Here is a 13,401-nt window from a genome sequence, read left to right on the forward strand (position 1 = left end):
TAGGAATGAGTCTAATTTTTTATAAAACTCTTTCCATAATTTTCCGTTGGGAAACTAATATAAAAAATGGGGGAAGGGGAGGCCTTGAAAAATATAACAATTGATATTGTGTTGTTGGAGATCATCAAGTGGTCGGCCCCTCTCCCTCTCTTCCCTTTGCTCTCTTTTGCTCCTTTGTGGTGGTGGTGGCCGAATTCTAGAGAAGGAGGAGAAGCTTTCCGGGTGGTGTTCGTCTTGGAGGATCGTCGCCCACACAACGTCTAAGAGGAGGCGAGGGATACGGCAGAAGATCTCGAGGTTTTTAGCATACAAGGAAGAGGTATAACTAGTTTTTAATTTCCACATCATACTAGTTAATTTTTCTTTGTATAAATACCAAATACAAGAGGCATTCGATTCTTGTTTTTCGAATTTAATTTCGATGTTGTGTTCTTTTTCTTTTTTCCTTGTGATTTGATTGTTCTTTTTGGTTAACCTAGAGTTATATAAGGAAATTAAATATTAACTTTCCTTAAAAGGCTTTGTCTAGTTGGTGGTGGTTGCTCCCATATCCAAGAAGGCCAAGTGCCTCGCCATGTAGTACTGGAAGCCACTTTTGGAAACTAATATTTAATTGAATTTATAACCTAGGTGATTTGGATCAAACGTATTAAGTTCCGCAGGAGATCCAAATCTAAACCTAAAAGAACATATAAGTTAAACTTGGAATCAAACGTGTTAAGTTCCACAGGAGATACAAGTTTAACTTAAAAGAACACATGGTAGCTAGGAATGGTTCAGATCACGTACAAAATTTTTGTACAGTGGAGCCATTGGGATTTCTGAGTAGCAACCAACACTTACTGCACCGAGCACAAAGGACTTATGCTTAGGTCATACTTAGATTACTCCACAGTCATGTTTATCAATGAAACTAGTTGATAGAGTTAGGCGAATGCACTAGGGATTATGAAGCATTGTAGGAACCTATGAACATAGTTTGTAGCGTTTTTCTTGAGGACAAGCAAAGGATCAAGTCTGGGGGTTTGATGTGCACAAATATTATGATCATTTACGCATGTGTTTAGCGCACATTCACGTACTTTGTGCATATGTATTCATTGCATGATTGCCTCTTTCATCTTGTATTCATTATATATGCTCTTTTGTTTGGATATCTGCTCTTTGTTTGGTTTCGTGTTGACAGGGGGCAACTTTCGGAGCGAAAACGGTGATTATCGACGCACCGGAACAAGCCAAAGAACATGGTCGTGCGATCTTGCACGACCATGTGACCAGATCGAAGAGGGGAAGTGCACGGTCGTGCAACCCTGCACGACCGTTTGGCCGAGACCGAGGTAGATCAACACACGGTCGTGCAACCCTGCACGGCAGTGCCACCCCTTGACCAAGACCAGGAAGTGCCCGGACGTGCATCCTTGCACACCCGTGTGGCAAGGACAGAGGCCAGACACCACACGACCATGCCAATTGGCACGGTCGTGCAGCGCCACCAGAGAAGAGACTGAACACGGTCGTGCCACCTTAGCACGGTTGTGTCGCCGCTACCGAACCCTAGTCTATATAAGGGTTTTAACCCTTTTTCTCGAGGGGGAGCACGGGGAAGCGAGTCGTCAGTTGGAGAAACATCTTGAAGCCATCCCACGCCATCTTGGACCTCCGTCCAGCGATCTTCCACCACCGTATCGACTCCAGAAGCAGAGGATTAGATCTGAAGGCCACTCGTCGTCATTGGATAAGCATATTCTTTTTTTCTTTCTCCGTGTCTGAAGATTGTATGTTTATCTACCATATGTCTTTAAATATCTCTCTGGCACTTATGGAGTAGATCCTTTGTTATAAGACTAGGGGTAGTTGTGGTTCGGTTTGATGTAAAACTCGTATTATGCTTATACTTGTTGGATGATCTTTTATGCTTTGTCTCAATTGCATGTTACTTGATTGTGTAGAAATTGTTAACCTCGTAGAGAGATTATCCCTAGATCGTACACCCGAGGGGCCCTAGTGACAGGGGTAACTCGTTCACGGACATCTAGGATACTTCCTTAAAAGGGGACATAAATTCCCCTCAAGGAAGCGAGAGACCAAACTTAGCTCTTAACCACTATTCTCGATTTACCAATTAGAGTCGTGTCCTCAAGATTTGCTGAGGTGCCCTAGTGACAGGGGTAAACCGTAATAAGCCTTCTTAGGGTCCTTCTTTATTCTAGTATTTAAGAATAGCCGCTTTAGCTTCCCGCAATTACATGTTAAATGACAGTGAGTGTAGGATAAAATGTGACACATCAATACCATCATAACGAAACCGACCTCCTAGAGCTCCTCATAACCAAGTGAACACTTCGACTCACCAGCTCTCGATTCTTCTTCCCGACCTTTCTTCCCTAGATTATCCACAACCATTGGTAGTCTAGCTAACCCTTAGTGAACAATTGCTAGTGCTTATAACTAGTCCATGTGGGATCGATATTTTTATTACTGACGACGAATCCGTGCACTTGTGGTTCGTAACACCCTCTACCTTCCCATGTTTAATGATATTAATTACCGACAGAAGGCATCTTTGTCTTGGCTTCTCACATTCATGGAACTAGTATTAATTATCGGCAGAAGACTATTTTGTCTTGGCTTCTTTGCATTCAATGATAGATAGAATGTTCTCTTTTATTTTCTCTTCCCTTTATTAAGTATCTTAGTCTTTTCTTCTTTTATTATTTTATCAGTTCGTTATTAATACGTACAATGCCATACCCTGAGTTGGACGAGTAGCCCGCTCGGCCCATTCTCCTACCAATCAGGCTGACCAGACACTAGTTCATCTGATTATCCGATCAGATAGTGGTTCATCCGATCGATCGATGTAGCCACCTTCCGCCGGGGTTATGTGGACGAGCCTTGCTTAAGCCCTGGCATTGACCTAAACTGTGGCAATTGACTCGTGCCAGGTGGACTCTTCCTTATCGTCGCATCACTCAACATCTCAAGCAATGGTTTATCAATTTCATTCATGTTATAGTTCATGACAAATTGACTGTACCTCTTAGACAATGACTATAGAATAAGGTCAGTGGTCAATTCTTGATCTAATGGAAATCCTAATCTTTGTATATTCTCCACATACCCAATCATTTTGAGTACATATGATCTTACCGGACTGCCTTCTTGCATCTTGTATTGAAACAAAGCCTTAGAGATCTCAAATTCTCATGCCTTACTTGTCCTTGATATAGTTGTCAAAGATGTTCAACAATATCATAAGCATCCATGTTCTCATGGTGCTTCTAAAGCTCAGAGTTCATGGTGGCAAGTATAAGATATGATTTATCTAATGCATTATCTTAATGTTTCTTATAAACATCCTTATCGGCTCTAATGGTAGTAGTGGGGGTGGTTCGGGAATGGACTACTCTAGAACATATAGTTTTCTCTTGCTTGAGAACTATTCTCAAGATTCGGCACCAGTCTAGGAAGTTAATTCCATTGAGCTTGTCCTTATCAAGGATAGATTGTAGTGAGAGTGTATTCAACGTACTAGATGACATGGTGATCTGTAATAATAAAATATAGAAATAATTATTATATTTAGATCATTTAATTAGGACTTTATTTCTCCCACTAAATTTGAAAGCTTTGGTAGGAGTAAGTCATGGATATGGTTTTACCCACACTACTAGCTCCAAATCCAATCATGATGATATTCATGTGGGACAAGATTCATATTATACCTCATCTTGATTTAGCTTTGGCTAATCGCCCAAGACTTAGTATAACTTAGGTAGGCAACGTGTACCAATTATATCCTATGTAACTCTTGTATCATTGGGTGAACAAGACTATTTGTTCATTTGTGTCCATCTTATGAAATCCATATTATAACTCATCTTGAGTTAGCTTTGGCTCTAATGGTGCTTCTACCCAAGACTAATATAATTTGAATTACATCGCATTAGATATGCTTCTAAGTTCTCAATCCAATTGAGATAACTTAGTTAAGTCACACCCAAAGTCTAATAGTCGGATATCACAATTGTCCTATCGCACTCTACCAAGATAAAATGAGTCATTTTACTTTGGCAAAACCTGACTACAAATGATCGAGGTAGTAGTGAGTACCAAACTTTAGTAGGCGAAAGGGACCTAATTACGATTGCTACACATGCATCACATACATTCATGGCATATCATGGAATACATCAACATATATGCTAATTAAACGTGACATAGTTATGACCACATCAACTACTATCTTCTCAAGCCAATGAAAAGATCAGAAGGTCAACCTAAGTTAAAGCATCTTCTCCAAGTACTTCCTTGGTCGCCGTGGGTTGTTGTCCTTCTCCCTTTTTACCATCATCCAGTAGACTAGTTATTTCTCTAATTTATATATTACAAAATCTAAAGAAACCTTGAGTTACATTCGAGGGTAGTCTAAATTTACAATAAGAATGAAAAAGGAGAAGCACGACACGCAAGTCATATTATGAATTACAACACAAACATCTAATCACATTGGGGTTAAGCATCATAGTCATGCATCATGTCATATAACATTCACAATATCTTTATGACATAAAATCTACTATGATTTCAACAAAGATTTATAAGCCGCAATACCACAGTGGTCTTGCTAAAACCTTTGGTCAAAATCTTGCTGTTCACAACAATGTTGGTCGAGACCTTGCTGTTCACAATAGTTTCTAGGCCGAGACCATTGGCCGAAATCTAACTCATAATCATGCAAATCATAGTAAATATCTCATGCAATTTTTATATTACATATAAAAAACTAACTACAACCTAGTATACACCTTTGCAAGTGGCTCTTATATCACTGTAAGGATCTAGCGTACTAAACAGGCAGGAAGCGCAACGAAAAAACAAACTAGATCCTCTCTAGAAGATTCATGCGAAGGAAAACCATATACTATGTTTGATGAGAGGGGTTATACCTTTGTTGTGTGCCCTTAGCAATCTCAGCAGCAACTTTTTTTGGATGTAAATCTTAGCGTGATCAAGTAGTTGTGCTTCTACGGTATCCACACGAACACGTTCCGTCCATCTCATGAACTCACGATTTAGAGAAGAACCACCACTGTGGTGCTAGCCACACATGGAGATTCAGCCATAGAAAGGATTTGGATATGAGGATGAAGAGGAGGAAGAACACAAGTCCACCAAATGAATACAAAACCCCCTTTTGTACTCATTCACCCAATTAGTCTTAATTGACATTAATTACCTTAATTGGCATTAATTCTCCATTAATCCAATTAAATCTTGATCTTTCTTCTTCCTTGGTGAATTTAGGTTACCCAATGAGTCCAACTCATTGATTCTCATCAATCTGAATTGACTTCATGAGTCTAACTCGAATTGGACTCAATCTAATAGTTGGATCGAATTGAGTCTAACTAAATCATCTTTATTCTTCAATGCATAATTAATCTCCATTAATCATCTTTAATGGGTTGAATTTTAGCATATTTGATTAACAAATTAACTCAATAAGGGCATTAGTCCAATAAGCCTAATCATCTCATAATTAACTCTTAGGGTTAATACTAACACAACCAACCTCAAATCATTCATACTACGACTCATATAGTGTAGACAAACATGTTAGAAAACTTGCCTTAGCGTTTGGTCTCCAAGAAGATTCTTAGCAAGATGTAGGGGAGCCGATGTTAAGCTCTCTGACAAGGTTCTTCCTTAATCTCAAGTTGCGGTGGCAAAAAAAAAAAAAAATGACCTCAATTTCTCTCATCAAGAGATATATTTAAAAGGTAGGGGAGAGAAGTTTTCTAACCAATTTGGGTCGGGTTCGATAATTTTATTACTTAGTAGTTATTTACTCAACCTCCTTCAGTATAGTTATGGTAATTAAATAATTTAAAAATAATAAATTTTAAAACTCAATTTAATCAAATTTACTAGAATCGATTTTAGGCACTACAGACTCGGTGCATCCGATAAATGAGGGACTGCGAAAGAGTACACAAGTGGATGAAAAAGACGCGTGTGGCACATCCAAGGGGCGGGAAGCCACTACAACAAAAATATTCATAGACATCGGTTTTCCACTGGTGTCTATTTCATTTTCGACCGATGTCTATGAAGCCGATGTTAAAAGTCTGTCATTTTAGACATCGGGTTAAAACCGGTGTAGTATCACTTAACGACACCGGTCTTCGAATCGGTTATTAACCGGTGTAGTATCACTTAACGACACCGTTTCATCAACGGTGTAAAACCGATGTAATATTGTATGTTAATAACACTAGTTTTGGCAGCGGTAAATGACCGATGTAATATTAGTTAATAACATCGATTTTGCAGCGGTGGAAAACCGATGTAATATGTATATTTTTTAACAGCACAAATTTGATTTCCGAAACAATGAAAAACCGACAATAATAAAAAAAAATACACAAATATTCACAAATTATACAAATATTTTTCATTCAACAATATCCATAAAATACACAAATATTCACAAATTATATAAATAATCTTCTTACAACAGTATCCATAAAATACTCAAACATTCTTTTTACATCAAAAGCTAGCTAATAGATATCAAAATCAAGGTAGAACATTCTTTTAACACATCAAGGTAGAACCGCACTTCAAATGTAATCTAGCATGCATTCAACCCACTCGAACCGCACTTCATCAATTTCAACTCTAGAGTACTTGAAATTTATAAACTGTAAAAACACATAAATAATATATTAGTAAACCAAGACCAAAGATCATAGTTGAAAATGCAATAAGAGCATCAGGTAACAAGATGACTAATTGGAATGCTTAAAAAGATAAACATTCATCAATTATCTCAACCACATCATATAGTGATAAATCTATGAATAACAAGTTCAAATCTAACCCTTGCATCCTTTTGGGAGGCAATCTAATTTGATAAACGAGCAAAAAGATGATTTACTCAAAATTAGTTTGCATTTGTAAAAAAACAATATCACTTCTGATACTTTATTTTGTACATTTTATCAGTTAAAAGGAAAAAAATACACTTACCACATTGAACACAACAGGGGCCTCTTTACCTGGAGACAAATTCATGTTCAGAAACAGATACTGAGACAAATCAAATTAATAGATGTGTAAATATTAGTGGAACTGTTTCTTTCATTTTTGGTTACCTGTTTCAAGATCATGCCAAGGATGGGCAGCCACTGATCTCCTGGACAATGATGACAATATCCTTTCATTCAACTTTGGAGATGCAACGTTCTCCTGTTGTCCGCTCATATTTCTACATACATAACAACATAATAAGGAGTATTTGAGGAGATTGCAAGAGTTTATTGATAACAAAAGTCCAAGGTAACTCATGATCCATGAAAAATATATATAGAGAGAAAACAAAAATCTAGCAATCTGGAAGTTTTGTGCCTTGGCATTATCAGAATGAAAGTTTAGTAATATGATAGCTGACGTCAAATAGAATTGCAAATCCAAAAGATGGCCATTTGTTCCCCTATTATGGAAGTTAATTAACAATTGAACTTGTATCCAACAAATTAAAGAATGAAAAATTACTGGACAAGTTGGAAAATATGTTATTGTTTCATTTTTATGCTCGCATAATCATTGTGGTACTAATGAACCGTATACAAATTACAGGGCACTAATTGGATAATCAACCAACTGCTTGCATTTAAAGCAATGTAGAAGGTTTCATCACTTAACAAGACCTTATAAAAACAAGTCCTTCATCAAGTTCACCAGCATTACTACAGCAGATCGATAATTCACGAATAGTTTAATGATTTTAATGCAAGTAAATGATCAAAATCAAGACTAAAAGAGATTAAAGCAGGAACCGAAACCGAGAGTGCGATGCTTTTACCTTGACGAAGGAATCAGAAGCGATGAGACAGAACAAACAATTGAGTTATTGGAGATGGATACCAGCCATTCCCTATGACCTTGATGACTGTTATCACCATCATGGACTTTCACTGCTACTTGAAGGGGTTGCAGCCCATCCCTGAGATCTTCACTGATCAAACCTTTGTAAACTCTACCAAATCCTCCAACACCCAAAACATGATCCTGCCTAAAATTCCCAACTTATTACTGAAAATGCCATACTAATTAACTCATGCCATACTAATTAATATCTATAACATGCCATACTAATTAACTCATGTATCTTGACATCTACATACTGAAAATGGCTCCATATCATATCTATAAATGGGATGTCCCTTGCTGTCAGATTCTAATTGCTTTCTCTCATAATTCCTTGGTCGAATTACTTCTTCTTCAAGTAGTTTCCACCTTTCAGAAAACGGCAACTACACCACCCAGAAAAAGCAACATGAGATAACTCTTGACACACTTAGCATATACAGTGGAAATTCATGACACAGACATGTATTGAAATTGTAATCACTAGAAAAGAATAGGATTTGAGCTGGTAGAGAAGGATAAAAATGAAAACTGTATGGCACGAGACTAGATGATAACTAAATAGGTCATAGGCTAGAACAGTAAGGTCATAGCAAAATATAGTAATACACAAAGTTACAGACATCTGGAGATGTTTTAAAATACATCTTTTACATCAATGTTTCAAAGGGAAGGAATGATAAAAGCTTTTGGTTGCTCATTCTAAAATGCAAACCAGCCAAAACATGGTTACATGGGAATTTAAGATGGAAACACAATATTAGATGGAAACACAATATATGTAAACCAATAGATTGTTTGTTCCAAAAATCCAAATATACATTCATAATTTTGCAGATTTGAACATTGAAACGCAATGAACTACTAGCTGTCTTTCACGTCAGGCTAAAGATGTTAAATAAATAAGGTATGTATATATATATACACATATATATATATATATTGACAAGGATAAAGACACACCTGTTAAGAGAAACTGGATGTGAACCAGGAAATTGTGGGTTTGTTCTTCCCTAATAAGCAAGAATAAGAAACAGAGAACTAATAAGAAATAAAATATAAATGAGTTAATACGATCAAATAAAACCACAGCAAATAAGACCAAATCGCATTGTGAAAATGTGACTGTTAATTGAAAATTTTAGTAGGGTTGGATCTAAAGTATAACTATATTAGTTACCAAAATAACAGGTACTTGTGAATCAATAAATAACAGAGGCTCCCTGACTGATTATGTATAACAGATTCATAAAGGTTTGAAAAATAAAATTCATAAAGAAAGACCATAAAAGAAAAGTGGCAAACTGAGAAAAAAACTGAATCATAAATCAAGAGGTGCTAGAAGAAGGAAAAAAAAGTAGAGCTTATGATCTAAAATTCCAGTGTAATTGCAGCAACTTCCTATTACAGATGTAGTATTATTTAATGACCATTTAATGTGGATAATATAATTGAAAGAAATAACAACTATTACAAGGTGAAGTATCCATACCGTAGGCGGCATTAAATCAAGGAATTGGTAACAGAGGTGGCGCATTGCATCTTGCTGATCATAAGGTATTGCATCACCTAGAACATCATCATTTGTTAAAATTTTAATATCCACATTCTCCTGAAAAAGAAAGCAGGTGTAAACTTCAACATTCACCAAAATTGAAAAGATTATTGATAGTACAGTGCCTCTACTGACTGCTAAACCCACACAAAGAATAATAAAAATAGAGTCTTGTGTAAAGGATATCCATGACATATATACATACATTTTATAGCTGACACGATATGATGTCAATACCTCATCAAAGGTCTAATTATCCATGTAACAATTAACATTCTAGAGTAGATAACAAATACTAAAACCATATAAAATGTGAAATAAATCTTCAAGAAGAATGAGACCTTTTGAGAAAAAAAAAACAGAAAGGCATATTTTCTGATACCATTAAAGAATTTTGTCATTTACCGTCAAAGAAATCATCTAATATCAAATTATCAATTAATGGTGATAATGAACTTTAATTTTTCTTGTATTCCAATACACTACTGTACTTCCAGCAGAATCAAATTGCTTATTTCCAGATGAATAGGCGCAAACATAAAAATTAGTAAAATTAAAATTAAAAAATGGACTTACCTTAGCTAATGAGATGCTAAACGACACAAAAAAAAGTTATGCTTAAATGTCTTGCTTTAGTAATGTCATACCTTTAAGAGTCTGGTTCAGTAATAGTTTACAAGTAGGAACAAGAAAAAAAGTAAGCATTCATATACATCTGACTATTAAATGAATGCTTTAGTTTAAAGTAATTGATTAAATTACTTTATGATTTCAGTATCAAAACACTCAAGTCTAGAAACCCAGAAGTAGACAAAACTTGAATACATATGTTAACGTCCAAGGGAAGATCTTAGTCTCTCAAAAGCATACATAATATTTTACATAAAGTAATTGATTAAATTCCTTGCTTAGTAATGTCATTTCATGGATACAAAGATCCTGGCGCCGAGAAAAAAATCGATTCTTCCTATTAAATGAATGGCAGAGTTTATACCATTGCAAACCCTTGTTGAACCACAAACCACCAAACGGATGTCACCCAGATTCTACGTTTGTGCACCCAAAAAAGACTCTATTTTCACCGAACGTAAGGAAGAAGGGGAAAAACAGCGAAGAGCAAACAAGAAAAAGAAAAAAATCAGTGAAACGACGAGGGAAATTATAACAAATTCGATTAAAAGATCCAAGCTATGCCAAAAGGGGGAAAAAAAGAAAAAAAAAACAGAAACCAGAATGCATGAAGATTTATAAATCTATGAAAGAAAAATCTAGGATCATTTTTATCACACTTACTTCGCTGCAGGAGCTACCGGACTATCATTCCCAACAGAACCACAGCCCTTCGGGGTGACCTTCCGCTCCTGCCCAGCCGCTTTCACCGCTAGGTCCTTCCCCACATTCCCTTGCCCAGAAAGCTGCCCTGCACTGCCACCGGACGCAACCTCCCCTCTCCCCGAAAACAAGCCGCCACCTTTTACCGAGTTCACTTCAGATCCGCCACCTTCGGCGGCAAATCCCCACGTCCCGCCCCCATCGTTGGCGTCGGAGAACCCCCTCTTGGCACCGGAGACGAAGCTCTTGGGGAGCAAATCCAGGGTGAGCCCGATCTTCTCCACGCGGTGGGGCGACTCCGACCCAGGCAGCCCCAACCTGATTTCCATGGCCTTGAGGTTCATAACCCCTCCCTCGACTCCGCCGGCAGAGGAGTTCCGCTCTGACAAACGTATGTAATCATGCTCCACCATCGACGACATCAACCTCTGCATAGAGAACAGGAGATCATCAAACTGCTGAAGATTCAAAGGTAGTCGAACAAACAATCGCAAAGGGCAGAGGAGTAAAAACAAAAAAAACGGAGACACCTTTGCGTCTGGTTTTGCTGATCGTTAGCAGCTTCCTCTTCCTCCTACATTAGACACTTTGGGCTTATCGTTAGCCCATATCCGTCGGAGAGGGAGGCGACGACGACCGACAAGAGATCAAGGGACGACGCCTTCTCGGAACCTATCTGCATCTTGGTGAATCGAGCGGTGAATCGTTAGCACAGATCTCCGATCTCTGTTTCTGTCTGCTTTGAATTGGGAGAATAAAGGACGTCGAGATTGGGTCGGCGATGGGAGGGGAGGAGAAGATAGAGGCGGAGAAGGTGAGTCGCCCGAAGACGGCTCTCTCTCTCTGCCTCCCGTGGACGACATCATATAGGGTTAGGTTAGAGGGAAGAGTTGAAAATTTTAGCTAAGTATTGGTGGGAAAATTATCATACACATCAGATTTTAAAAATCGATGTTAAAATCGGTGTCTATTAACGAAAAAACGGACGCTTATAGACATCGCCTAAAAAACCGATGTCTATGAGCGAAAATCTGCGCTCATAGACACCGGTTTTTGGAAAAATCGGTGTAAAATACTCAAATACATCGGTTTTTGCTTAAAACTGTTGTTGTTCCACTGATGTCTATGAGGGTTTTTGTTGTAGTGAGCTGAGAGAAAGTCTGTTCGAGGAGAAAGCTGGAGTTAGGTTTAGGTGAGCTCAACTCTAAATGACTAGAGTATCACCCAAGTGTTCAAACGAAAAAACTATCAACTTCTGAGTTGATCATTTTCAAGCTCAGTGCATCTGAGGGGCGAGGGGCTGCGAAAGAGTACACAAGTGGATGAGAAGAATGCGTGCGGCGCATCCAAGGGATAAGAAGCGAGGAGAAAGTCTGTTCAAGGAGAAGGCTGGAGTTAGGTTCAGGTCAACTCAACTCTAAATGACCAAAGTATCACCCAAGTGTTTGAACGAGAAAACTATCAACTTCTGACTTGATCATTTTCAAGCGTCTGGACTGAGTCTAGGCGCCTGGATCATTTCCAAGCACTCAAGAAGGGTGGTCATGTCAGCATATCTGTTGTCAAAGAAGATCAACACGGAGTCCATGTCAATAGACGACGATGGGTGAAGGATAGTGAAGGTGAGCACATTAAAATGTTCAGTTTTTTAATTTAAATTTTAATTAATTGAGTCAATCCATTCTTAGTTTAATATAATTGAACCTAGTTAATATAGTAAATATAAAATTAGGTTATAGTATTAGTTAGAATGGAACCGCATACTATTAAGTTATATTTTACTCTCCATAATCATATAGTCAAAGTTATACGTGATAAATTTAAATCAAATCATCCTATTTTTTATCCTGGGGCTATGATATCGTAGTAGGATATTCAGGTTGTCATCTAGGTACCCGCGATTCGATCCCCAGTTATAACGTATTGTAGGAATTTTTCCTCCAAACGAGGGGCGTAACTAAAGGATGTTGGACTTCTAGACTGACTGCTACGTGTACTTCTAAATTTATCCTAGTTGTCGGTGAAAAATCGTAAGATTAGACTGATCATCTCAGGGATAATCAATAAGATTAACTGTGATTATTATACTATGATAATTACAATACACTTAAAAAATTATTTTAAATATTGATTAAAACGGTTATAACTTGATAAAAAAAATAATTTAACTTAATCACTACAAAAAATAAAGGCTTCTGGGACAAATTTTGGGACGAATTTGAAAAAAAAATTCGTTGCAAAATATTTAGGGACAAAATTTGGGACGAAAATATTTTCGTCCCAAAATTATTGATGCCAACTTTTGGAACAAATATTTGTTCGTTGGAAATTTGGCAACGAATTTGGGGACAAAATTGGCGATGAATAATATTTTCGTCCCCAAATTCGTTGCCAATTTTGCAACAAAAAACTCTATTTGTCCCAAAATACTATACAATTTTGCAACGAAAATTTATTTTGTTGCAAACTTAGCAACGAATTTGGGGACGAATTCGGGGATGAATTTAATTCTGTTGCCAAATCTGTCCCAAATTTGGCAACAAATTATATTTTTGTTGCCAAATTTGTTGCTAATTTTC

General features: G+C 37.3%; 1 protein-coding gene across 1 annotated transcript; it reads right to left on the reverse strand.

Annotated features, from left to right (window-relative positions):
- Positions 1 to 10,779: 10,779 nt before the first annotated feature.
- LOC122050516 (auxin-responsive protein IAA27-like) lies at positions 10,780 to 11,235 on the reverse strand. The gene has a single exon (XM_042611408.1). The coding sequence runs from the start codon at positions 11,233 to 11,235 to the stop codon at positions 10,780 to 10,782; it is 456 nt and encodes a 151-aa protein (XP_042467342.1).
- Positions 11,236 to 13,401: the final 2,166 nt, after the last annotated feature.

Source organism: Zingiber officinale, chromosome 3A (genome assembly GCF_018446385.1).
Source record: "Zingiber officinale cultivar Zhangliang chromosome 3A, Zo_v1.1, whole genome shotgun sequence".
Lineage (NCBI taxonomy): Eukaryota > Viridiplantae > Streptophyta > Magnoliopsida > Zingiberales > Zingiberaceae > Zingiber > Zingiber officinale.

Bases quoted from the DNA above. Each gene is read 5' to 3' on its own strand.
- LOC122050516 (XM_042611408.1), bottom strand. From the start codon at position 11,235: ATGGTGGAGCATGATTACATACGTTTGTCAGAGCGGAACTCCTCTGCC.